The sequence below is a fragment of the Triticum urartu genome, chromosome 1A, assembly GCF_056163025.1.
Source record: "Triticum urartu cultivar PI428250 chromosome 1A, HENAU_Tu73, whole genome shotgun sequence".
NCBI classification, from domain to species: Eukaryota; Viridiplantae; Streptophyta; class Magnoliopsida; order Poales; family Poaceae; genus Triticum; species Triticum urartu.
In genome coordinates, this window is record NC_141873.1 from 531,965,280 (window position 1) to 531,992,356 (window position 27,077).

The 27,077-nt window shown below is 46.4% G+C and overlaps 4 protein-coding genes and 1 pseudogene across 17 annotated transcripts; 4 read left to right on the forward strand and 1 right to left on the reverse strand.

Annotated features, from left to right (window-relative positions):
* Positions 1-278: 278 nt before the first annotated feature.
* On the reverse strand, positions 279-10,189 carry LOC125526285 (uncharacterized). Of its 13 annotated transcripts, none has more exons than XM_087529082.1 (20): positions 9,956-10,189; positions 9,588-9,732; positions 9,370-9,417; positions 9,222-9,289; positions 8,970-9,117; positions 8,256-8,418; positions 7,356-7,589; positions 6,968-7,070; positions 6,756-6,874; positions 6,172-6,424; positions 5,930-6,081; positions 4,748-5,060; positions 4,552-4,611; positions 4,009-4,089; positions 3,779-3,913; positions 2,585-3,120; positions 2,387-2,490; positions 1,485-1,674; positions 764-846; positions 279-330 (listed from the first exon to the last, which is right to left on the reverse strand). In XM_087529082.1, exons 1-7 carry the CDS (start codon positions 10,046-10,048, stop codon positions 7,508-7,510), a joined length of 747 nt encoding a protein of 248 aa, XP_087385208.1. In that variant the 5' UTR covers positions 10,049-10,189; the 3' UTR covers positions 279-330; positions 764-846; positions 1,485-1,674; positions 2,387-2,490; positions 2,585-3,120; positions 3,779-3,913; positions 4,009-4,089; positions 4,552-4,611; positions 4,748-5,060; positions 5,930-6,081; positions 6,172-6,424; positions 6,756-6,874; positions 6,968-7,070; positions 7,356-7,507. The 13 variants fall into 13 exon arrangements, with proteins under 13 accessions (XP_087385208.1, XP_087385217.1, XP_087385170.1 ...); XM_087529091.1 differs by having other exon boundaries at positions 8,256-8,395; positions 9,956-10,185; XM_087529044.1 differs by lacking the exon at positions 9,370-9,417 and having other exon boundaries at positions 7,388-7,589; positions 8,256-8,411; positions 9,956-10,185.
* A 2,983-nt stretch (positions 10,190-13,172) lies between these two features.
* On the forward strand, positions 13,173-14,495 carry LOC125526326 (putative serine acetyltransferase 5). Its single transcript, XM_048691121.2, has one exon. The coding sequence runs from the start codon at positions 13,286-13,288 to the stop codon at positions 14,225-14,227; it is 942 nt and encodes a 313-aa protein (XP_048547078.1). The 5' UTR covers positions 13,173-13,285; the 3' UTR covers positions 14,228-14,495.
* A 143-nt stretch (positions 14,496-14,638) lies between these two features.
* LOC125533057 (disease resistance protein RGA2-like) lies at positions 14,639-17,188 on the forward strand. The gene is made up of 2 exons (XM_087529107.1): positions 14,639-15,202; positions 15,292-17,188. Exon 2 carries the CDS (start codon positions 15,370-15,372, stop codon positions 16,885-16,887), a length of 1,518 nt encoding a protein of 505 aa, XP_087385233.1. The 5' UTR covers positions 14,639-15,202; positions 15,292-15,369; the 3' UTR covers positions 16,888-17,188.
* Positions 17,189-19,011: 1,823 nt separating this feature from the next.
* LOC147992291 (uncharacterized) lies at positions 19,012-20,289 on the forward strand (annotated as a pseudogene).
* A 4,712-nt stretch (positions 20,290-25,001) lies between these two features.
* Positions 25,002-26,975, forward strand: LOC147992292 (disease resistance protein RGA2-like). Of its 2 annotated transcripts, XM_087529116.1 has the most exons (2): positions 25,002-25,393; positions 25,598-26,975. In XM_087529116.1, exons 1-2 carry the CDS (start codon positions 25,115-25,117, stop codon positions 26,597-26,599), a joined length of 1,281 nt encoding a protein of 426 aa, XP_087385242.1. In that variant the 5' UTR covers positions 25,002-25,114; the 3' UTR covers positions 26,600-26,975. The 2 variants fall into 2 exon arrangements, with proteins under 2 accessions (XP_087385242.1, XP_087385236.1); XM_087529110.1 differs by having other exon boundaries at positions 25,002-26,975.
* Positions 26,976-27,077: the final 102 nt, after the last annotated feature.

A 27,077-nucleotide genomic window follows, 5' to 3' on the forward strand; every position in this document is an offset into this window, starting at 1 on the left:
TTGAAATCAAACACAACATCATGCTTGTCAACAACTTGCTCGCTTCCATCATCAAGCTTGTAGACATAATGAGCTACTCTAATAGTTAATGTGAACACCAACAGCGGCGGAGGCGGCCTACTCGACAATGACCAATAACGAACAATATACGATGGAGTTAGCGTCTATTTGCTAACGTGCATTCAGATGAGCACCAAAAAGAAGCTACTTTGCTGTCTCACCTCAGCTCCGGAACAAACAAAAGAGGAAAGTCGAAGCCATCTGCAACAACGTGCTCACCCGTCTTCGGTTCAGCCATCTCCAACACCTAACTCATCTCAATGATGTGGTCTGCAACAACAAGCAAGCAAACAATCATGAGGCTCCAGCAGCAAGCAAGAAATCATGAGATCAACAACAAGCAAGAAACGTCCATTAATCTGGGGTTCCTTCTATCCCATTTGGGTTCCAGCAACTGACCACTATTTTCTATACAACCAGGAAATAATTTTTGAGACAAATCTACAGATATGATTTTGAGACAAATCCAGCAACTGACCACGCACGGCCAAGTGCAGCAGTGGTGGTGGCGCGCACGGGCACACGGGCGATAGGGACGCATGGGCAAGCGGTGGCCGGAGCGGCGGCGCACAGGCAGGTGGTTGCCGGCAGCGGACCAAAACGCAAAGGGCGGCGGAGCAAAACGCGAGGGGCGGTGGCGGCGACTAGTCACCCTAACCCTATGTGCCCGGGGAGAGGGAGGGAGCGAGAGAGAGAGACTCACCTCCTGGCCGGGAGTCCAGTAGCCGCCACCGTCGAGTCCAGTAGCCGCCGCCGTCCAGGGAGCGGGAGAGAGAGACTCACCTCCTGTGCGAGAGAAGGGGATGAGAACGACGAGCGACTGGATCGATTCTGGTCAATCGATTGGCAAGGGTATTTTGGTCTTTGTTTGCGGGACCCACTTGCCAGAGGGCAAATTAGCAAAGTGCCAGGTAAAAGGTGTCATGGGATCAATTACAAAGTAACGGAGGGCAAATCATCAAACTACAAAATAAGTGATGGCAAATAATCAAATTCCCCAAAATAGCCTGTGTTGTTGTCATAACACATCACTTTGTGACAACTAGTGGTTGGGGCGCACCTTGGTGCGCCACCTGAGCGGAAGCTCTGCGGCGCCAGATAGGTGGCGCCCCTTTCACTTTCTTGTCTATACCAAGTGATGTTATTCTATCAGACTAAAGGTACAGTAATGCGAAGTATTGGTACATGCAAATTCATAACTGGAAATAATGCAGGAGCAAAGAGGGATCATCAAGACATCAGTTGCATGCGAAGAAAATATAGATATCTTATATGAATTGCAAATACGATGAATAGTTCATAATAGGATCCATTACAGATACGGTAAGATGGTTCAAAACTCAGGCAACGGCGTCCAAAAGTAGAGCCACAGTTGCTCGATGAAGCATATGTAACAGGTCTAAGAGAGACCAGTAGGAACCTACATGGAATGCCTTGCCTGCTGTCTGAAGTAGAAGGCAAATGTCACCTTCTTTGATGTTGGTGTCACGACGAAGCTCTGGCCAATTTGTTGTGATGGTGGCCTTCTTGGCAGTTCTTTCAATGAGGCAGGAAATGACGGAGACATCACCATCCGCAAGTTTCCTTGGGATATGTCTTCGCAACCCGAAAGCACTGCATCATACAGAAAGTGAATGAGAAGTAAAGGGCAGTGTAATGCTAGATAAAAGGATGTGTTTGTGCAGGTACCATAAATTCAGGAAAAAGACATCCAGAGGATGTAAAGCATCAGGATGCAACTACCCTTAGAGGTTTGGGTAACATTTTCAAATCTCAATTATAATCATTTCAAAGTTTCAATTCAATCAACATCAAGACTCGTGAGTATAACTTAATATAAGTTGCACTCACTTTTTGGTACATTTCGTAATCAACCACACTACATATATCAAGAGCTTTGTACATCACCATACTCTAGGTAGAAAGATGAGAAAGGCGGGTCAATGATTCAAAAATATTAAACAAATAACTAAAACTACAATATGTACCAAGCAATAACACAAGCATACTACTAGGAATGAATATCAAACATGAGCAATGGAGATACACATTATTTGCTTATATGGTCATCGCAGCAAAAATATTTTCTAGTGCTTATGTTCAGAACTGTTTGTAGACCTGCATCATCACATTTGTTTATGATACTCAAGAAGTTAATCAAATGTGCTACAATACATTTAGAAGCAATCTGCTAACTTTTAAGAACTGGGGACAACAAAAGGAGTACATGATAACCACTTGGTGCTGCTATTTTCATCGTATTGTCTAAGCTAGTATGAAAAGTATTTGTTCAAAAAAAATCAATGCACAAGGATGATAACTTTACCACATCAGCACGTGAGAAAAGAGCAAGCATAGCTTGTGCAATGCACTGCTTAGCTCCATTGGACGCTAGCACCTGATCTGGGCTATAGGTTAGACCATTCTCCTCTGCATATTGATAAACAAACAACAAGGAAGTCAGTTAGACTACTTATTCAATATGGCTATTCCGAAAACGAGAAATTCATCTGCGTGCACGCACCCTGAAGCTTGTTGTTGATAGCCTTCGTCAGCTCCATACTCTCGGCATTAGGGGGGTACCTTGTCTAACTTGCTACAACTACAACACACATGCATGTAGAATGTATTACCCTACAATCTACTCTCAAGTCTCAATGATACAAAGGGAAACCTGAGGCATAAGAATCCCATCCTCGCTGACAACATTACATTCCCTTTTTGGTTCAGTTTTTCGTACTCACTCTAACGAAGGATATACACTCCAGCAGTTATTAATAAACGACATTTCAGATGGTATAGTCTGCAAATGCAACTTTCAAGATTACACTTCACATGAATAAGTTAATAAAAATGATGAATTATGAAATAATCAACACCATGTGGGCGAAATAAATCAATGGCACGATCAGTTTCCCATTTTTTGCAAAGTGAAGAAATGACAACATTGTAAAACACTACACCAGACCTTGTTGCGGCATCTCGGATACTGTCAAGTGTCAAACATCTGAATAAATCATGGTGCTTATACTTTAATGTATACTCAAGTCCTTTGTTAACCTGGTAAATAAAATAAAATAAAATAAACCTTGTGCTAAAAACTATTGACTTTTTATGTACCCAAAATGGCAAACAAAAAAACAAAAAAAGGGCTAGCAGTCATGAATTCACAACACATCACGCCTAGTTTTCTAAATGTTTATATCACAAAACACTGTAGAAGTGTGTTGTTAAGAAGAAGTAAATGGAATCACAAAAGCAAAAGCACAAGTGCTTGACAGCTTCATCTATCCATGAGTGATTGCAAAGTTTCCCCACTCCAATATACGAGACAAGAGAGATCTACAGAAAAAATGACAGTACAGAACTTGCTTCTGAACTTAACGTTGTAGACCATAGATCTAATTTGGAAGTCCAAAGTCTAAACAAAATAGTCAAAAGGAAGAAATGGCTATACAAAAACGGTACCTACATAATTTGCTTATCCAGTACAGAGATCCCCTTAAAATAGCAAATGGCCTCGTATTGCAAACTAACCTTTCTTATGTAGTACAGAAAATTCATGGGAAAATAATATTTACCAAATACATAAACCTAGACTACACTACGAGATCAACATGAGCATCATATGGATGATCCCAGTTATGAGAGCACAACAACATACATTCAAAAAATTACCATTTATAGTAATTGGGAACCATTGAAGATAGTAAATCACCTCATGACATACTTGAGCAACGGGTATAAATCTCATATAGTCAAGGAGAAGGAGTAATGTAGGTGCCCATACAGTGATCGCAACCTTCCACGTGATTTAGGACAGAAGAATCTATCCATGTAGATGACAAGAGTACTAATCAAAAGGGAGACGAAAGGCAATCTGTAAGATATAATTCCCAGATCACATAGCAAACAAATGTTGCATGATTAATTTAGTTAACCCCTTACCATCACACATCTCTACTTGTCTTCCTCGCCATCTCCATTAGCACATCCCATGCGATCGAACAAACCATTTAGCAGAGACATCTGTAGTGTCGAAGTATTAGATCTCTGGACACACCTGGGAAGAGTAATAAATATGCAATTGTTTTTTCCAACTGTATAATTGACAACTAAGCAGACCAAAAGACTACTATGGATTATGGAATCTCAAGTACTGAAATTATTGCCATGAACTGCAGACAAGAATGCCAAACATTGCACAACACATTATCTAATTAAATATTATGGCTGGTCAGTGTGTCATGTGTTAAATTGAATTAGCATGGCATATTAAGAAGTCCTGTGACTGTACTAATGGAGTTCCAGCAGCAACTCTTGTGCATTCAGGTAACGCTATATAAATTTCTTGAATCACTTTCCCACCTACATAGGAAGGCTTCAGGTGTCAAATGTTTGTCAGGTTAAGAGACGTGCAAACACAAGTAACAAAAGGAAAATGGATTAAACAAAACTTTACACATTCAAGTGAAGATAATCAGAAATTACCAGCTCAGACTCCAATACCAGAACCTTGTTTGCTCTTTTAAAGTTCACGGCTGAGTTGTCCTGATATATGTTGAAATTAAAATTTAGTACTACATCACTTTTTTATGAACTAAAGTGAAATCCATGCATGAAAACATACGGATACTGACGAGCAGGATCCGATCGGGTCAGGTCAACAGAAGTAACGACGGCTTACATATCAAGAAGGAGGTCCTCGTCCTCTTCGCCGGTGGTGATGGCAACCTCCTCGAGCATCGCGATGTCCTCTTTCTCGCCGCCGGTCGGCGACGCGTGAGGAAGAACATGGCGACACCCGATGGAAGTGGCCGGTTGACTTTGACTGGGGGCGGGGGGGGGGGGGGGGGGGGGGTGAAGTCGTCATCCTCACTGGCCACTTAGCCAGATCCAGCCGCCGCCATCTCTATCCGCGCTGAGAGGAAGATGAGGATGAGGCGCGCCACCCCTGCTTGGGCCGGTGTGAGGTCGGCGGTGCAAGGTTGGAGCAGCAGCTGCTCCTTGCTCGAGTCGGAGGCGAGGGGGGGGGGGGGGGGGGGGGGATCTAGGATCGTCGCCCTGTAATTATTCCTGAACTTCTTGTTGATGTACCTGCACACGATCCACCCAATCTATAAATTTTGAGACTGGGATAGCTAATCTGAAATTATGAAAACGCTATACCCTAAGACCTGATCATGTGTCTTTCAGAAAAATGACAATATAAGCTAATATGTCAGGATGGTCTTAAGTTGCACCACGAACAAAAACAGACCAAGGTATAAAAGGGAGTTCATAGAAAAAAGGTCCATATCCATAGTGGAACAAATTGGAAGAAGTTTATCTAAAAATTTAATCGACAATCATGTACACTGGACACCCTATCGCCATATCAACAAGTTTAAATCAGTATAAATTGGTAAAAAGCTTGATCTTACCAATCATTATATACATGCTCTCATGTACCACACTGCAAGTTTACTCCCTACAGTGGCATTGCAATAAAATGCTACAATATCACTCCAATTAGGCAATGAAAAAGGAACAGCAACACACTCGAAATTAGATATTGCAGAGAAGGAAAGAGAGAATCTATGTCTTGGAGATCCAAATTAACATGCTACAATATCACGCACAAAATGGAAAGCAACAGAGTAGCTCTGCGCATTCTAACAGTGTCAGTTATGAAAACGAAGTAATATCACCAGTGAAGTGTATCAGTAATTTTTATCATTTCTTCTAATCAATAGGACATTAGGACCGACAGATTTGAATTTGTAATATGTAAAGGAAAGTGAAAAATCTAGAGAGCTAGTCATCTTGTCAATTCATCAACACGCTGGTGAGGGTGAGTGATTCCTAAACTTAATAAAGCAATAATCACCTGATCAGCTGGCCTAGTGGGGGATACAGTTGTACCAGCAACCAAACCAGAACCTGAAAGGATATCTTAAGTGTGCCACTAATTCCATGGAGGAGGAGAGTTTTAGCTGCCATTGAAGATCCACTTGCACATATTGACAGAACAATTACTCCCTTCAAGGATATATGAGCCAGAGTTAGCAAATTTCCGTAAATAATACAGTAGCAGTAAAAAGTGAAATAGAAGCATGTTGTATAATGTACCCAGTGATGCTTGTCCCGCTCAGTTGCTAACAACTACTCCCTCGGTCCCAAATAAGTGTCATAAGCTTAGTACAACTTTGTACTAATTGTACTAAAGTTAGTACAAAGTTGAGACACTTATTTTGGGCGGAGGGAGTATTAAGCTAGGAGGTTGTGCAGCCTATCCATGGTTGCACAATTGATCCAGTTTCTCTGGAGATGAAGCAAACGATTCTGCTATACGAGTTAGGAAAACGGAAGCATGTTCCAGCACCTGAAATTAATCGATGCAGAGCATCAACATCTAAGAATAGATGGTATCATGGTATAATCAGGGTATCCAAATACAAACAACAAGCATATTTTTGCATCATGGTAGTTCAGAAGATTTGTTAGCAGAGGAACCACTTCCATTACAAAATATGAGGCGTCTGAGGGAAGCTTCCTACACATATTAGCAGTTGTAGATAACGCCACTCTGTATACATTCTACCCAAAAAACACATAGAAATGTAGTACACTATGTGTACAAACAAATAATACAAAGTTGCCATCATATGCAGCACTGACTCATCAACCCTTAGTTCTTCAGAGTGGTGACGTACCTCAGAAGCATCTGAATCACCTCTAGAGAGATGTTTGCTACCTGCTGCTTCAGCTGTTCGATCTTTATGTTCGTCTCTTGCTCAAGGCGTTTGACGTTTGCGCCAGAGTCACTGCTGGTCTGGAAGTGGAAATGCCAAGAATATAAATGATCAAAAGCCCTGTTATTATCTTATAAACAAACAGATTGAATATGCAGATGCACGATACATACCTTAGTGAGCTTCCTTGGAAATCGGCCTCCGTTTGGCATGATGCTCGGCTATCTCTCTCTGTCTCTTCTTTTGCTTGCCCAAGCCTTGCTGTTTCAGCTGATCCTGCAAGAAGTTAGCATGCTATTGGTCACCATATTGGGATTATTAGACTGACTTGTTCACACAAACTATATGTAAATAAAAGCAACTCATGCAGCAAATCCTTCCGGAAAAGCCACAAAAGTTCTGCTTCCTAAGGCAATATATCTTGCCACTCGCCCCTCCCCGATGCAATTCAGAAACAGGTAGCGCTGGCTTTGTTTGGCGAAAATGGAATACTGCCTTCAGTCTCACCACCAAAGCAGCCCAAAATAATTGCAGAAATTGTCAGTTTTGGGGAAGACTAACCTGCGAATATAAATTGGAAATGATAGACAAACCTTCCATAAATTTCTTCTGAGATTTCAACAGCAAATAGGAACCTTGATATAAAAGCCAAGAGATGGGAGGAGATAAGATCATGTCAATGAACAGATCAAACAAACGATGTGCCGCCTGAATCAAGATCCACCACCGGAAAGTGCAGCGGACGGGAATGACACGGCTACCGAGATTTTTTTTATCCCACAAATGCGTCGCTCACTGGATTTGACAAAACACGTTTACATATTAAATTCAGAAAACCATGATACTTTAGTACAACAAGTAGATGAAAAAAAAAATTCTATCCTTAAATAAAGTGGCTGGTGCTATAATTCTTTGCTATGGTCCTACAAAAACTTTTAAGTTGCTCCAGAAATTAGTATGACTAACATACAGGAAATTCAAAGTCCAAGCTGTCAATCTTTTCAAGAAAACAATATGTGTTTGCTTCCTTAAGAAAAGAAAAGAATCAGGAACTCTCACAAAATAGTCTGCAAACAATTATAACTCAAGGAACAGAGAAACATGGCCTGAAGCGGATCAACAACATAAAACTTGACAACCTGTATCACTCCTAGGACTAAATTAGGAGACCAAAAAACCCTTGCAGAATTTGCATGCCAACAGAGAACAAATTGATGACCAAACAAGACTTAGTTTTGGAGTACTAATAAGAAAGATAGATACATGGATGATGGTTAAGCGTCATAGATAACTTAGTAGATACATAGATGATGTACAACTCGTCAGGCATATGGAGCTATCATAGCATGGATAACTTGTCAGGCATAACATAGATGCAACCAACACAAGAGAGGTGTTCTAGATAGATAGATACATAGGTAGACACAGATATGAATCAAATGGGGGATCCCATGCACTTACCTGGAATTTGTCTTCGGAAGGTTTGTGTGTGGCTGGTGAAGGTTGCGGTTGATGGGGCTATCCACGGCTGCGACTCCGGGGCAGGCGGACGGGGTAGGGGGCAGCGGACGGATGGAGCTCAGGGTCGGAGTTATCGGCGGCTGCAGATGAGTGAATCTACACTCTAAAATATGTCTATATATATATCTGTATGTGTAGTCCATTTGAAATCTCTAAAAAGACAAATATTTAGGAACGGAGGGAGTACAATTTTATATTGTGAATTAGAGTTCTGTAAATTTGTATAAAGAGGGATGTTCTAGATTACATGAGAACTTGAAGGATTTTGTGATGCTAGTTAGAACAGGTGCGGTGTCAAGCAACAGATGGCATATTAGACCTAGGAACCTATATATTCATCAAGTATTACCGTTTGGTGTGGTTCCAGAGTGGATAGAGTGGCATAGTTAAGAGTCATGGAAGAAAGAAATTCAAGTGCATCTATCTAGCAAACGAAATGGCAGAGTGTGAATACTTGATCTCTTGTCACAGTGAACCTCGTAGTTAGTATGAAAATTTGCTTTAGTATACTACTATCCGCATCTAATGCATGTATGAATGCTCCAAAATTTGTACTAATAAAGGAGCATTATCATATTTGTTTAGCAAGCAAACAATGATAATTATTATAGCTGAACACTTCTGAATAAATTCAATGCCAGAGAGAGGTATTACCTGTTATTCTTAGCATTTGGGTAGCTGTCATTGCATAGTGCATGGTAAAGGTACTTTTCCAAGCTGGAGTTCTTGACCCGGTGGTCCACGGTGCAGCATATGTTGCTGATACAATTAGAAGACTGCCCTGACTGTAATTGTTGAAAGCCTATAAATACATTCAAGATTACCGATTATGAATGAATTAATAATTAACCATGCATGAACTTGTTAACCGAAGGAATAATACATGCCATCCTCAGGAGTACTTGCCTTTTTCTTTCTTTCCGCAGAAGATGCTTGGGCGATGAAACCGATATGTAGGGCATACCAACACAAATCTGCAGTACAAAACTAATTCTCAGTTTGCACAAATATGAGTATTGATGACTCAAAACAATCAGCAATGACAGGGACTGGCCAATATACAGATAACTAAGCAGATTTGTTAACTCCAAAATTGCATAACCTATCATCATGTAAACAAAAATGATAGGAGAAAACCATTTATGGAACAGTGAGAATGAAATCAAACATGCACACACTATGAAACGGTGCGATCTTTGCACATACGGACAGAGAGAGAGAGAGAGAGAGAGAGAGAGAGAGAGAGAGAGAGAAGGATTGACAGAAACTCACATTGACACCAGCCATCCCTCGAAGATGCCTCCCTGCAGATCCATATGACACCGTTGCTCCTTGTCCGTATTGTCAACCTCCCCTCTACCCATGAGGCATCCGTCGCCTGGGTCTCCGGCCTCGTTGCTCCATCCCCACCATGGACCTATTGGACCTCCCCTCATCAGCCAATCTGGTGGAAGGGGATCAGCGAAAAGGAGCACGGCGGCAGGGCATCTCTGCAATCCGTGCTATCCTTCTGCGTCGAGGATGAAGAAGATACTTTCGGGAGGAAGAGTAGGCGGGCAGCGGGGCGTAAGAGACGCCGGAGGGAATGGGGATTTTTTTTCTTCCTTTCTGGTGAAACCTAGCCTTGATAGCTTTCTCACCTTGGGGACGGCTGCAGCGGCGAGACGGTGACAGGTAGGAGGAGGCGGAGGCGGAGGGGCGGTGGCGCACGTACAGGGGAGGAGAGGCGACATCACTGGATAGAGAGAGGGGGCCGAGGGTAGCGGCGGCGCTGGAGTGGGAGGAGGAGGCGCTCGAGGCAGAGGGCATGGGGGGAGAAGGAGGCGCTCGAGGCGGAAGGTTTCGCTTGACAAGTTTTCCGTTCTTTCCCTTTTTCTTTTGACTCCTCTTTTTTTTCCTGCCCAACCAATGCTTTCGACGTGGCATGCACGAGAGGTCGCCCTTGTAGCGACTGTTAAAGGGTTTAATGGCACCAAACGAAGCCTCCCGTCCCATCATATACACGCGCATACACTCATTTTTATGAACGCACACACGCACACCCTACCCCTATGAGCATCTCCGAGAGACTGAGCCGGCATATCATTTTGAGATTTACGAAGTCACCTTAGGCGTCTCGTCATCGACGGGAACGTCTCCTTCCACTGAAAGCGCATCGCCGGAAATGCTGAAATAAATTCAAAAATAATGCGAGCATCAGGATTTGAACCCTGGCGGATTGGGGATATCACTGTCCACCCAACCATCTCAACCACAGATTGGTTCGCTCTTGGTAAGTAGTAACGCAGCTGGAGTCCGTGCTGCTGGGATCGCCAAGCCCACGTCTTAATTAGTACTCCCTCCGTTCGGGTTTAATGGGCCCACAAGCAACCGAGGCCTGTCCGTTTTTATTAGGCCGTCGATTTTATTCAGTGTTCGGTTGCTGTTCTTTTGATAGAAAATCAAGGGAGTCAACCTAGCCGTTGCATGCAGCGATAGTATTGGATGGGATCGTGGGTGAGTTAATAGACTGCATGCGCTCCAGCTCTTCCGATTGGCCAGGAAAGCGGCTGTGCGTGCGCGATAATTGTGAAATTACTGCTGGGGCATTAAGATATACATGACTTCCGAAACGTCCGGTGCAGCTAATGTCGAGATTTTTGCTCTAACCGAAGCTAATTACTCGTTTTCTTGGTCCTGCCGATTGTGTCGACGAGCCCAATAAACCCAGACGGAGGGAGTAGCTAGCACGTCTTCGTCAATCGCATTGAGAACATCTTCAGCCGTTGGTCTCCCAGAAGGCATAAAAATCGTCCTTTAGGGGCGAGCCGTCGATACAATCGATGTTGGGAGTGGTTGGACATCCAGTCGTCGCCTTTAGGTCGCCTTCAGGCGTCGATATCGATATAGTTTTCGGTCCACTTTCGGCGAATAAAGAGATCATATGGACGAGAATAAGTCATATTCAGCGTGGTTCGTCGTGGCTCGACGTTCAATTACCAACATAAACATATTTGTATCACATAGTTCATCAAATAGTTCAACAAAATAGTGCAACAACAAATAATTCAATACAAATTATATAGTTCAACAAATAAAAACTCATATTTCATCACACGTCGCGCCCGGTGTTGCCCTTGAGCCTTTATAGGTGCTCCACCAGATCATGCTGCAGTTGATGATGCACCCGTGGGTCTCGGATCTCCTGACGCATACTGAGATAGGCAGTCCAGGTTGCCGGTAGCTGGTGATCAACTTCGGCTAGAGGACCCTGCCTGTAGTATGGTTCAGTGTCAAACACTGGCTCTTCTTACTCGCTCTCGATGATCATGTTGTGCAAGATGATACAACAAGTCATGATCTCCCATATTTGATCTTTCGACCAGGTCTGAGCAGGGTGCCGGACAACAGCAAATCGATATTGGAGCACACCAAATGCCCGCTCGACATCCTTCCGACAAGCCTCCTGCACCTTGGCAAACTGGGAATTCTTGCCTCCTGGCACAACGTTTGAAATAATCTTCACAAATGCAGACCATCTCGGATAGATGCCATTAGCTAGGTAGTACCCCTTGTTGTAGTGTCGCCCATTTGACCTCGAAGTTCACCGGAGAAGAATGACCTCCAACAAGCTTCGCAAAGACATGGGAGCATTGCAGCACGTTGATGTCATTGTGAGTTCCTGGCATACCAAAGAAGGAGTGCCAAATCCAGAGGTTATGTGTGGCCACCGCCTCAAGTACCACACTGCAACCGCCTTTTGCGCCTTTGTACATCCCCTGCCAAGCAAATGGGCAGTTCTTCCATTTTCCAATGCATACAGTCGATGCTTCCAAGCATCCCAGGAAATCCTCTTGCTGCATTCTGTGCTAGGATCTGAGCAGTGTCTTCCGCATTGGGTGTTCTCAAGTATTGCAGTCCAAACACTGCCACCACTGCCCGACAGAACTTGTAGAAACACTCAATGGTGGTGGACTCGACCATGCGCCCATAGTCGTCGAGTGAATCACCGGGAGCTCCGTATGCAAGCATCCTCATCGCTGTCGTGCACTTCTGGATCGAGGTGAATCCAAATTTGCCGGTGCAATCCATCTTGCACTTGAAGTAGTTGTCGAACTCCCGGATGGAATTCACAATCCTGAGAAAGAGCTTTCGGCTCATCAGATAACGGCGTTGAAATGTTTTGTCGCCGTGAAGTGGAGCATCGACGAAGTAATCGGAGTAGAGCATGCAATAGCCTTCGAGATCCCTCGGTCGTGGTCAGCCTCACCATGCGCTCCTCGCCGCCCGCCGCTCCACCAAAGAGATCCACCACGCCGCCCGCTTGACGCCTCTCCCCCGCGCGTGGGAGGCCCGTCGGGGCGCACCGACTTCGCCCGACGCCTTCGACGGTCGGGCGCCGGCACCGACAGCGGAGACGGCCAGGGGAGCTCGTGGAGTGGAGCGTGCGAGGCTAGAGTTGGCGCCTTCGGAACCACCCGCGCGAGCGGCTCGGGAGGAAGAGGAAAAATTCGGTGCATGAAATTTTCAATCGTGCGGGAGCGATGGGTGAGACGAAGATGAGGAAGCTCCTGTCTGGCTTCCTGACAGCGCCCGATGAATCAGAATACCTTCACCGCGATTGAAGAATCAGAGTACCTTTATTCTCATCGCATCCGTTGTGAAAACGTTGCCGACGAATGTCGTAAAAATCACGCTGATTAGCCTGACAGCATGGTGGCTGGAGGCAAAGGGAACCAGAAAAAGTCTCCGACGGCTGCCCTCCGAATCCTATCTCCTCGTCGCCAAAGGTTCTACACTCACTCCACCACCTGACCAGACACGTTCCTATTTTCTACGGGCCCCACTTGTCCGTCTCGTGCGCTCCGTTGGGCCTCGGCCTTTTCCGCCCCCGCAATCTGATCCGCAGGGAGAGCGGCCCGCAATTCCTCCTCACTCACCCACCCACCCACCAGCAATCCATCCATCCCTCGCAGCTCCGGCCGGCGGCGATGCCGGCGGGCCAGCAGCCGCAGGCGCGCGAGCCCGACAGCGGCCGCCAGCACCCGCCGCCCGCCACGCCCGCGCTCCCGTCCGAGGTGGTGCCGGCCTACCCGCCGCCGGAGTCGGAGGACGACGAGTCCTGGGTGTGGACGCAGATCAAGGCGGAGGCCCGGCGCGACGCGGACGCCGAGCCGGCGCTCGCCTCCTTCCTCTACGCCACGGTGCTCTCCCACCCCTCCCTGCCCCGCTCCCTCTCCTTCCACCTCGCCAACAAGCTCTGCTCCTCCACCCTCCTCTCCACGCTCCTCTACGACCTCTTCCTCGCCTCCCTCACCGCGCACCCCTCCCTCCGCGCCGCCGTCGTCGCCGACCTCCTCGCCGCGCGCGCCCGCGACCCCGCCTGCGTCGGCTTCTCCCACTGCCTCCTCAACTACAAGGGCTTCCTCGCCATCCAGGCGCACCGCGTCGCGCACGTGCTCTGGGCGCAGAACCGCCGCCCCCTCGCGCTCGCCCTCCAGTCCCGCGTCGCCGACGTCTTCGCCGTCGACATCCACCCCGCCGCCGTCGTCGGCAAGGCCATCCTCCTCGACCACGCCACCGGCGTCGTCATCGGGGAGACCGCCGTCGTCGGCGACAACGTCTCCATCCTCCACCACGTCACCCTCGGCGGGACCGGCAAGGCCGTCGGCGACCGCCACCCCAAGATCGGGGACGGGGTGCTCATAGGCGCCGGCGCCACCATCCTCGGCAACGTCATGATTGGAGCCGGGGCCAAGATTGGGGCTGGCTCCGTGGTGCTGATAGATGTGCCGGCGAGGAGCACCGCGGTGGGCAACCCTGCCAGGCTGATTGGAGGGAGGAAGGGCGAGTCCGACAAGGACGAGGACATGCCCGGAGAGTCCATGGATCACACCTCCTTCATACGGCAGTGGTCCGACTACACCATCTGAGGGGAGCCATTGTGCAAGGTCTATTACTCATCCTCTGTATCAGTAACCGTGTTGTGCTACCAAATACATAGTGATTTTGTTTTGGTATTGTTCGCTTGTGGATGAACATCAACTGTAGTCTAGTGTGTATGACCAATTGTTTCTTCAGCTGAGCAACCATGCTCGGATACTGATAGCAGATGATTGATGAACGAATAATTTTGTAATCCATGGTGGATTTGGTTGTACTTTAATCATTTTCCGGATTAATCATGCTTTTCCGAGAACATAGGTCATGGATTGATCAAGCTTCAAGGGCATATTAGATCACATGATTATAGCGTGTGAACCAATGATGATGCCGCATACTAAATTCTAGACATATTTTCAGATCCCACTTTCGTCATTTTTCTCTACATCAAATCAAATGAACTGTATTAGAGCCCTTAGCTAATAATTTATTCTTAAGTTCTGGAACGGGGTGATAAATGCCGGTCTAGTATCTGTTTTTCTGAACCTTTATAATTTGCCAGTGTCACTCTTGACAAAGTTTATGAAAGCATTTCCCCAAAAATTTAAGTAAAAAGTATCTTGTTCTAGCATTATGAATCTGGTTGAAGTTCATGCTCATTTATTCTGTATGTTTATTTATTTATTCATCTCTTTGTAGTTTTAGGACGTATGGTTCATTGAGCTCCCACATGCTATACCTATATATCCACCATTTTGATATATGATGAATATAAAAAAAAATACTTTTCTTCTGTCAAGACAATGTCGCCTTCGTTGGATGGGTCAATGAAGACTAGGAAAACACTATTTTCTGAATTTTATACCACACTTGCCCTTCTGAAGCTTCCGGCTGACTGTCAAAGTCATCGAGTCAACAAAGTCTTAAGTCTTTCACAAGTGCCTTCTGAAGCTTTGAGCGAACCATTCAAAGTCATTGAGTCAGCAAATTCCCAAGTCTTTCTAGCTTAGAGCACCATCTACCTGGTAAGAGGCTGGGAGGGCTTTCTGTTTGTTTGCGTTTCACAATGGAAGCAATCATTTCTGAATTTTATACCACACTTGCCCTTCTGAAGCTTCCGGCTGACTGTCAAAGTCATCGAGTCAACAAAGTCTTAAGTCTTTCGAGCTCAGAGCACCATCTATATAGTGACATGCTGGGAGGAGTTCCTGTTCATTCGCGCTTCACAATGGAGACAATCATCTCTGTGGTTCTTGGTGATCTTGTTGGCAGAGCTATATCCTTCGTGGTCGAGAAGCGCCGCGAGAAGACAACCGCTGAGGAGGATCTGCAGAGGCTGCGCCAGCTGCTTCTGAGGATAAGTGCTGTTGTCGAGGAGGCTGAGGGGCGATGTGTCACAAACCGGGGGATGATACATCAAGCTAGCACGATGCGAGAGCAAATGTTCAGAGGGTACTACCTTCTCGATGCCTTCAGGTGCAGAGAGAAGAAGACCGATGATGAGGAGGTGAGTCACTTCTTGTTTGCTCAATCCAATTTCAATCCGGCCAAGCGTTTTCGCCGCCTTTCTAGCAACACTCAGATTGAGAGCACGGTAACTGTTAGAGTAAGCAGTCAGGAGCTTAAACAGGTTGTTCTTGGCCTAGAAAGCATGCTTGTTGATATGAAGGAGTTTGCTATATTTCTGATGAGCTACCCTCGCATGTACCGCCAACCCTATGGTGCATATTTATTTGTGGACAAGTATATGTTTGGCCGCCAAACGGAGAGGGAACAAGCCATCCGCTTCTTGCTACAAGCAGAGCTTCCGTATGGAAATGTGGGTGTCCTTCCAGTTGTTGGTTCTGCATATGTTGGGAAGAGCACTCTTGTGGAACATGTTTGCAACGATGAGCGTGTACAAAACCACTTCTCCTTGATCTTGCTCTACATTGGAAACAACCTTCAAGATGAAACGATGACAACTTTTAGAGATCATTGCGTGATCAAGCATCAAAATATTTCCTTGGATGAAGAGAAGTCGTTGGTAGTCATTGAGCTCTTAGGGGACGTGGACAAAGGAGTATGGAAGAGACTGCTGCACTCTTCTGAACGATGCATGCCACATGGGAGTAAGATCATAATCACAAGCCGATCAGAGAAAGTGGCCAGTCTTGGAACAACGGAAGCCGTCAGGCTAAACTATTTGTCTAAAGAAGCTTACTGGTATTTCTTCAGGATGCTCGTGTTTGGTAGCACGGATCCGGAGGAGCACCCGAAGTTAACATCCATAGCCATGGAGATAGCCGTAGAGATGTGTGGATCTTTCTTATACGCATATGTTGCTGCTGCCTTACTGAGAGAAAATCTTAGTGCTCGGTTCTGGTACAGGGTTCTCAGATACCTTAGGGAGTACAAGCAGAAGAATATCTTGTTGTTAGGTGAATATCCTGCTGAGGAAGATCAGCCTCGGTATATTTTGAGCTTGGCTAAAAGGCGGCATGGTTCTGAGGATACTAAGTTCCTTTTGCAAAGTAGTCACTGCCACAATGGTCCTGCTTCTCATGGTGGGCTTCCGAAGATAACAATGGTGGATCTGCTATCCGGCACCTGGAGCGCTATGCCAAGGGGAAAATTTGAGGTCTTGTCCTGGAGGTCTGTCATACCACCGTACTACAGCTACACAACTGCTTGCGAGTTTGTCCGGCACGGCAGTAGTACCACAGCATAGATGAAGAAGAGAAGCGCTCTTTGGCACCGTGGTGACATTGCTTTGATTTACTGGTGGTTCTCTTCTTGTCTATGGACCATGGCTCACCTGATTGGTTGATGAGACTTCCTTGCTTTGCTGGTGTAAAAGTTGATGATATTTATTTAAGTTGATCTGGTTCTTGACTCGATCTTGTATGGAGTATACTGTGACTGGTATCCGGTACATATGGCTCCCTAATTACCGGTTGTGTTTGTAATCACTTTTGCCATCTTCATCTGAATAAATAAGCCCTCGGCTAAGTAGCTAATGTTTCTCCTCAGACTCTCTTTTTTACTTTTTGTATAGAGCTGACACATCTTGCTAGCTAGTACTCCCTCCGTCCGAAAAAGCTTGTCCCTCAAATGGATGTATCTAGCACCAAGTTAGTGCTAGATACATCTAGCTTTGTTTCTCAGAAGGGAGTACTAACATCTAGCGTTGTTTCTAACTACTTGAGAAGCCTGTTTTGTTTACACGAACGACGGCGCTGCTCAGAGAGGGTGACGAAGGACAAGCATCCTGGGCATCCTCGGCATCGGCGCAGATTCTCAGAAGCAGCTACTGCAACCTCTGCAGATCCTGCCGCGAAGTTTGGTACTTTTCAGCCAAAAGATGCTGGTTAACGGTGTCTTGTACAGTAGAAGACAACATCACTCACACGAGTCTGGGCGAGTTCAGTTCAGGCAACCTGCATGCCTTGCTACAAAGATCAGTGCCGCAAGTGAAAATCAACACAGATAGCTGGAGCTAACAAGATGAAAAAACAGCTGAAAGAACAGAGTGAACAAACACAACCACTGCCTGATTGTGCAGGTGCTGGGAAGGGCCAAACAAAAAAGTGATCTCACTGTTGATCCTAACAGGGGAGACTTGCAGCTTCAAGTTTCCACCACACCGATCTTTATTAAATCAGATATAAATCAGAAACAGATACTTTTCATCTGTCATAACAGTGTTGCTTTCGTTGGCTGGGTCAAATGCCAATTCCCTGCTCAGTGCTTGTGCTGGATAACAATTGAAAGGACACGGTGAGCAGGCACGACCACTTCTTGATTGTGCAGGTGTTAGAAACGACGCAGGAAAAAACGTCATCTGGCTATTTATCAAATGGTGCAAACATGCTATTTTCTGGAAGCTACATCATAATTGCTTTCTGAAGCTTTAGCTGACCATTCAGAGTCATGGAGTCAGCAACTTGCTAACTCCCTTCAAGTTCTGGTGAGAGTCAGGGAGGGGTTCCTGTTTGCTTGCAGTTTACGATGGAGACACTAATTTCTGCAGTTCTTGATGATACTGTCAGCAGAACCATATTCTACTGGTTGAGAAGTGCTGTGAGCAGAGAACCACGGAAGAGGATCTGCAGAGGCTGCCCCAGCTGCTTCTGAGGTTACGTGCCGTTGTTGAGGAGGCTGAGGGGTGGCATGTCACTGCAAAGATGATCTGTCAGACTAGCATGATGACAAAGCAAATGTTCAGAGGGTACTAACTTCTCGACACCTTCAAGTGTGGAGAGAAGAAGACTGACACTGAGGAGGTGAGTCCCTCCTTGTTCGTTCAATCCAAATTTAATCCAGCTAATGTTTTTACCGCATATCTAGTGACATTCAAACTGAGAGCAGGGTAATTGGTAGAGAAAGCAGCAAGTAGTTGAAATAGGTACTTTTTGTTAGAGTTATATTATAAGTCATGTACCCCTTTGTATTTATCCCGTTATATAAAGGGTTTCCTGCATATGTTTCACATCTGTACATGTATATATATCGGCCTATGGCCTCATGGAAATACAAGTTGCATATTTCCTAACATGGTATTAGAGCTAGGTCAATTTTTTCGCACGCCGGTTCTCACGTCTGTCGTAGCGCCGGTTCTCACGTCCGGTCCTCTCTGATCGGTCCACCCAAGGTCAATTCCTTCCCCGTCCGTCCCGCATCTCTGTAACGCTCACGCCGCATCCTTTGGACCGAGCAAGTTGGTTGCCTCTCTGGATCGGGTCTCCGTCGGGCTGCTGCTCTTCCAACAACTAGACACCGGCCGTCGCCCCTCGTTGGATCTCCCTGCCAGCTGCCAGTTTCCGCTCTCTGCAGCTCCTTGCCGATCTCGCCGCCAGCTGCTCTTCTCGTCGGATCTCTCCGCCAGACTGCTCCTCGTCCGGCGGTTGCCGTCTGCTGCCCGTCGGAAGCCTCTGTTACTCCCGCGTGACTGCTGCTGCCTGGGAAAAAAAATAGGCACGATGTCCGCATCTTCCGGCTATGTTGCTGTTCCTCGCTGTCCGGTGATCTTTGATGGTACTAACTATACCGAGTTCACTGGCTTCATGCGCATTCACATGCGTGGCATCCGTCTCTGGGGTGTTCTTTCTGGCGAGGTCTGCTGTCCGCCACGTCCAGTTCCTCCGGTGGCCCCTACTCCTCCAACTCCACTGGTTCTTACTCCGGATGCTAATCAGGCCGCCAAGGATGCGGCTAAGCTTGCTGATGAGGCTGCTGATCGTGCTTATGATGAGAAGGTTTTGGCTTATGAGGAGGCTCTTCAGATTTATCATGGTGCTCTGTCTGCTTACACCCAGTGGCTTGATGATGATGCTCGTGCTGCTGCTGTTCTCACTGCTAGTGTTCTGCCTCAGTTTGCTTCTGAGTTTCTGGGTCTTCCTACTGTCTTTGAGATGTGGACCCGTCTTCGTCAGCGCTATCAGCCCTCTGGTGATGCCTTATACCTTTCTGTGGTCCGTCAGGAGCATGCTCTTCAGCAGGGTGACTCTACTGTTGATGACTTCTATGCACAGAGTTCTGCTATCTGGCGTTAGCTTGATTCTCTCCGCAGTGCTGGTTGTCGTACCTGCCCCTGTTGCCAGGCTGTCCAGGCCAATTTGGAGTTTCATCGCGTCTATGAGTTCCTGTCTCGGTTCCGTAAGGAGTTTGAGCCCCGGCGTGCTCAGTTGTTTGCTCGTGGCCGTATTTCTCTCATGGAGGCGCTTTCTGAGATTCGTGCTGGAGGTTCCCTCTGTGCTCGCTACTCGTGCTCCTACGCCACCTGCTGCACCGACCCCTTCTCGCTCGAGTGCTCCGCCGCTCTTGCCCACTCCTTCTGGAGGCTCAGGTCGCCCCCGTCCACATTGCGACTACTGCAACAATGATGGTCATCTTGAGTCTCAGTGCTACACGAAGAAGAAACACCTGCGCAAGGCGCGATCATCATCTTCAGGGACTTCGTCATCTACCTCGACAGCTTCAGCCATTACTTTGACTGAGCAGGATATTCTGAGACTTAAGCGTCTGCTCGCGGCTTCAGGTTCTTCCTCGACGGGTACTGCTGGTTCTGTGACTGATGCTTCCTGCACTGAGCAATCACCCTCTACACAGTCAGGTACATCCCCATGGGTTCTGGACTTTGGAGCTTCTTTTCATATGTCTTCTCATTCTTCCATTTTGTCCTCTTTTCGCTCGCTGGATTCTCCTGTTCATGTCCTCACTGCTGATGGTACTCCACTTTCTGTCGTTAGTAGAGGCACTCTTATCACTCCTTCTTACTCTGTTCATAATGTTGCTCATATTCCTCGACTCACCATGAATCTGTTTTCTGCTGGTCAACTTACTGATTCTGGTTGTCGCGTCATCCTTGACGTTGACTCTTGTTTTGTCCAGGACCGTCGCACGCACACTCTGGTTGGGGCTGGCCCTCGCCGCCGTGATTCTCAGGGTCTTTGGGAGTTGGACTGGCTTCATGTTCCTTCTGCTGCCACCACTATCGCCAGTTCCTCCGCTTCAGTCGCCTCTGTTACTGGTTCCTTCAAGCAGTGGCATCATCGACTTGGTCATCTGTGTGGTTCTCGGTTGTCGTCTTTAGTTCGTCGAGGCCTTCTGGGGTCTGTCTCAGGAGATGTCTCTTTAGAGTGTCAGGGTTGTCGTCTTGGCAAGCAGATTCAGTTACCATATTCACATAGTGAGTCAGTGTCTAAGCGTCCTTTTGATTTAGTCCATTCTGATGTATGGGGTCCGGCTCCTTTCGCTTCCAAAGGTGGTCATAAATACTATATTATTTTCATAGATGACTTCTCTCGTTACACATGGCTTTATTTCATGACTTCTCGTAGTGAGGTGTTGTCTATTTATAAGCGTTTTGCTGCCATGGTTCATACTCAGTTCTCTTCACCCATTCGTGTTCTTTGTGCTGACTCTACTGGCGAGTATATCTCTAAGATGTTGCGTGGTGTTCTTGCTGAGGAAGGCACTCTCTCTCAATTCTCTTGTCCTGGTGCTCATGCTCAGAATGGTGTGGCTGAGCGAAAGCATCGTCATCTTCTTGAGACGGCTCGTGCATTGCTGATTACTGCCTTTCTCCCGCCTCATTTTTGGGCTGAGGCCGTCTCCACCTCCACCTATCTTATCAATCTCCAGCCTTCCGCTGCTCTACAGGGTGGTATTCCTTTCGAGCGTCTTTTTGATTGTTCTCCTGATTATTCGATGCTTCGCTTGTTTGGTTGTGTTTGCTATGTTCTTGCCCCTCGCGAACGCACCAAACTGACCGCTCAGTCTGTTGAGTGTGTCTTTTTAGGCTACAGTGATGAGCATAAGGGCTATCGTTGTTGGGATCCTATCGGTCGTCGGATGCATATCTCTCGAGACGTGACTTTTGATGAGTCTCGTCCCTTCTACCCACGCCCATCTTCCTCGACCTTTTCAGTGGAGGATATCTCTTTCCTCACTTTTCCTGACTCACCTATCACCCTCGTCGAGCCTGTGCCTATTCGTTCCGCTCCCTCTGCTTCTCCACCTCTAGTCGATTTGATGCCACCATCTTCCACGGTCTCCTCGTCTAGCATGTCACCAGATTCTACACCTTCATCTCCGGTGACTTCTTCATCGCCACCCCTCGATTCTACCTTGGCGATTCCTCCTTCTATTGTTCCATCTCTTCCTCAGTATTACACTCGTCGTTCACGTCTTGTGGATGCCTCCGTGGATGTGTCGTCATCTTCCTCTCAGCCTACTTATGGCTTGCGTTCTCGTCCTCGTCCGCCTGTTGATCGCTTTGGATTTCCCACCGCTGGTGCTGCTGTTCTTGAGCCGACTTCTTATCGTCAGGCTGTTGTTCATCCTGAATGGCAGTTTGCGATGGCAGAGGAGATTGCTTCTCTTGAACGCACTGGTACCTGGGATCTTGTTTCCCTTCCTCCCGGAGTCCATCCCATCACTTGTAAGTGGGTCTACAAGGTTAAGACTCGCTCCGATGGTTCTCTCGAGCGTCACAAAGCTCGTCTTGTGGCTCGTGGTTTTCAGCAGGAGCATGGTCGTGATTATGACGAGACTTTTGCTCCTGTGGCACATATGACCACTGTTCGTACACTTCTTGCCGTTTCCTCTGCACGCCACTGGTCTATATCTCAGCTTGATGTTAAGAATGCTTTTCTTAATGGTGAGCTGCGTGAGGAGGTGTATATGCAGTCACCACCTGGGTATTCTGTTCCTGATGGCATGGTCTGTCGTCTTCGTCGCTCTCTCTATGGCCTTAAGCAAGCCCCCCGTGCCTGGTTTGAGCGTTTTGCCTCTGTGGTCACTGCTGCTGGTTTTTCAGCAAGTGCTCATGATCCAGCATTGTTTATTCACCTTTCTCCTCGTGGTCGGACTCTTCTTCTTCTCTATGTTGATGACATGGTCATCACTGGGGATGACCCCGAGTATATTGCCTTTGTAAAGGCCCGTCTTAGTGAGCAGTTTCTTATGTCTGATCTTGGGCCCTCTTTGCTACTTTCTTGGGATTGAAGTCTCTTCTACCTCTGATGGCTTTTTTATATCCCAGGAAAAGTATATCCAGGATCTTCTTGCTCGTGCTGCTCTTACTGACGAACGCATTATTGAGACTCCTATGGAGCTCAATGTTCACCTCCGTGCTACTGATGGTGATCCCCTCCCTGACCCGACGCGTTATCGTCATCTTGTTGGCAGTCTTGTCTATCTAGCTGTCACTCGTCCGGATATCTCTTATCCGGTTCATATTCTGAGTCAGTTCGTCTCCGCTCCCACATCGGTCCATTATAGTCATCTCCTTCGTGTTCTCCGATATCTTCGGGGCACAATCTCTCACCGTCTATTCTTTCTTCGCTCCAGTTCTTTACAGCTTCAGGCTTATTCGGATGCTACGTGGGCTAGTGATCCTTCAGATCGCCGTTCACTTTCTGCTTACTGTGTTTTTCTTGGTGGTTCTCTCATTGCCTGGAAGACGAAGAAACAGATTGCAGTTTCCCGTTCGAGTGCCGAGGCTGAGTTGCGAGCAATGGCTCTTTTGACGGCAGAGGTGACTTGGTTACGGTGGTTACTTCAGGATTTTGGTGTTTCTGTCACTACACCGACTCCGCTCTTATCTGACAGTACAGGTGCTATTAGCATTGCGCGTGATCCTGTGAAGCATGAGCTCACCAAACATATTGGTGTTGATGCTTTCTATGTACGCGCTGGTGTGCAGGATCAGGTTATTGCTCTTCAGTATGTGCCTTCCGAGTTACAGTTGGCGGATTTCCTGACGAAGGCCCAGACTAGAGCACAACATGGCTTTTATCTCTCCAAACTCAGTGTTGTTCATCCATCATGAGTTTGAGGGGGGGTGTTAGAGTTATATTATAAGTCATGTACCCCTTTGTATTTATCCCGTTATATAAGGGGTTTCCTGCATATGTTTCACATCTGTACATGTATATATATCGGCCTATGGCCTCATGGGAATACAAGTTGCATATTTCCTAACACTTTTCTTCCGTCATTGCAGTTCTGCTTTCATATTAGGAGAACCCAAGTTAAAAAAAGAAAGATTAGGAGAACCCCCATTTTCTGAAACTTATAGCACAATCTTCTGTCATAACATTGTTGCCTTTGTTGGTGGGTCAATAAAGACGAGGATAACACCTACTTTTTTGAAAAGTATAGCACAATTACCTTCTGAAACTTTCAGTTTGACCATTCGAAGGCATGCCTCAGTCCTTCGAGCTTGGAGCACCATCTATCTAGTACCGGCGTGGGAGGGGTATCTGTTCGTAAACACTTCACAATGGAGGAATCATTTCTGGGGTTCTAAGTGATCTTGTCGGCAGAGCTATATCCTTCGAGCTTGGATCACCATCTATCTAGTACCAGCCTGGGAGGGGCATCTGTTTGTAAACATTTCACAATAGAGGCAATCATTTTGGGGGTTCTTAGTGATCTTGTCAGCAGAGCTATATCCTTCGCTGTCGAGATGTTCCACGAGCAAACAACCACGGAGGAGGATCTGCAGAAGCTGCACCGGCTTCTTCTGAGGATATCTTCTGTTTGAAGTTCATGCTCATTTATTCCATATATTTCCTTATTTATTCATCTCTTTGTAGTTATAGGACATATGGCCGTGTAGTTTCAGAGTCATTGAGCTCCCACATGCTATGTCTTTATGCAACAGGTAGTTGCTACTTACAAGTCTTTCGCTGAATTGGTCGGATCAAAATTTTGTCGACTTTAGCAATTTTCTGTGCTTTGAAAGATGTCTACTGTTAGAAGTGTCTAAGGTGCGACTACTGGAATCACCAGTGAGCTCCACAACTTGATGGATCATCCCTCAGTTTGCGACGCTCCCCTCTTGGCCTCCTCAACAACGGCATAGATCCTCAGAAGCAGCCTCTCTAGATCCTGTACCGCAGTTGCCTGTTCCCAGCACTTCTCAGCCATGATGCTTGTTAACAGTGTCTTGTAGAAGTTAGAAGAACACAAAACCCGCACAGTGTGGGGAGTTCAGATTTCAGACAACCTGCATGTGTTGCTACAAAGATCAGTATCTCCATGCAAGGGGTTCTGACTGACAAGAAGAAACAACAGTAAAAAAAAGCAGCGAGTGAAAGCAACCAATGCCAGATTCTGCTGGTGTTGGAAAGAACGGAAGAGGAGTGTGGTTTGACTTTTGTTCCCAGCAGAAGAGACGTGCAGCATCAAGTTTCCACCATTTCGATATCCTTTTCAAAAACAAATACTTTCCTTCTTTCCAAAGTCAAAACAATGTCGCCATCATTGGATGGGTCAATGAAGACTAGAAAGTAGGAAAACACCTAATTTAAAGCACAAGTGCCTTCTGAAGCTTTGAGCGAACCATTCAAAGTCATTGAGTCAGCAAATTCCCAAGTCTTTCTAGCTTAGAGCACCATCTATCTGGTAAGAGGCTGGGAGGGCTTTCTGTTTGTTTGCGTTTCACAATGGAAGCAATCATTTCTGCGGTTCTTGGTGATCTTGTCGGCAGAGCTATATCCTTCGTGGTCAAGAAGCTCCGCGAGCAGACAACCTCTGAGGAGGATCTGCAGAGGCTGCGCCAGCTGCTCCTGAGGGTAAGTGCCATTGTTGAGGAGGCCGAGGGGCGGCGTGTCACAAACCGAGGGATGATACATCAGGCTAGCACGATGAGAGAGCAAATGTTCAGAGGGTACTACCTTCTTGACACCTTCAGGTCCAGAGAGAAGGAGGCCGATGATGAGGAGGTGAGTCGCTTCTTGTTTGCTCAATCCAATTTCAATCCGGCTAAGCGTATTCGCTGTCTTTCTAGCAACAGTCAGATTGAGAGCACGGTAATTGGTAGAGAAAGCAGTCAGGAGTTGAAACAGGTTGTTCTTGGCCTAGAAAGCGTGGTTGCTGATATGAAGGAGTTTGCTATATTTCTGATGAGCTACCCTCGCATGTACCAGCAACCCTATGGGGCATATTTATTTGTGGACAAGTATATGTTTGGCCGCCAAATGGAGAGGGAACAAGCCATCAGCTTCTTGCTACAAGCTGAGCCTCCAGGGAATGGAAATGTGGGCGTCCTTCCAATTGTTGGTCCTGCACGAGTTGGGAAGAGCACTCTTGCGGACCATGTTTGCAATGATGAGCGTGTGCAGAATCACTTCTCCTTGATCTTGCTCTACACTGGAAACGACCTTAAAGATGAAACAGTGACAAGTTTTAGAGATCATTGTACGATCAAGCATCAAAATATTGGCTTGGATGAAAAAAGGTTGTTGGTTGTCATTGAGCTCTTAGGGGATGTGGACAAAGGGGCATGGAAGAGGCTGCTACACTTGTATGAACTATACATGCCACATGGGAGCAAAATCATAATCACCAGCCGATCAGAGAAGACGGCCAGTCTTGGAACAACGGAAGCTGTCAGGCTAAATTATTTGTCAAAAGAAGCTTACTGGTATTTCTTCAGGACGCTCGTGTTTGGTAGCACGGATCCGGAGGAGCACCCAAAGCTAACATCCATTGCCATGGAGATAGCCCTAGAGATGCGTGAATCTTTCTTATACGCATATATCATTGCTGCCTTACTGAGAGAAAATATTAGTGCTCGGTTCTGGTGCAGGGTTCTCAGACACCTTAGGGAGCACAGGCAGAAGAATATCTTGTTGTTAGGTGAATGTCCTGTTGATGAAGAACAGCCACGGTATGTTTGGAGCATGGCCAAAAGGCGGCAAGGTTCTGAGGATATTAAGTTCTATCTGCAAGGGTGTGACCCTCAAAAAGGGCCTGCTTCTCATGGCGAGATTCCAAAGATAACAGTGATGGATCTTATATCTGGCACCTGGAGTGCTATGCCACGGGGAAAATTTGAGGTCTTGTCCTGGAGGTCTGTCATACCACCGTACTACAGCTACACAACTGTTTGTGAGTTTGTCCGGCACGAGAGTAGTACCACAGCATAGATGAAGAAGAGGAGCGCTCTTTGGCACCGTCGTGACACTGCTTTGAATTACTGGTGGTTCTCTTCTTGTCTTATGGACCATGGTTCACCAGATTGGTAGATGCGACTTCCTTGCTTTGCTGGTGTTAAAGTTGGTGTATTTAAGTTGATCTGGTTCTTGACTCGAGCTTATATGGAGTATATTGTAACTGGTACCTAATTACTGGTTGTGCTTACTTGTATGGAGCTAGGTGTTAGTACATATATGGCTCCTTAATTACCGGTTGAGCTTATATGGAGCTAGATGTTTACATAGGGCTCCTTAATTGCCGGTTGTGCTTGTAACCACTTGTGTACTCTTCATCTGAATAAACAAGCCCTTGACTAAGTAGCTGATATTTCTGCAGACTCTCCTTTCACTTACTGTATAAAGTTGACATATCTTGCTAGTACTAACATCTAGTGTTGTTTCCAACCACTCGAGAAGCCCGTTTCGTTTA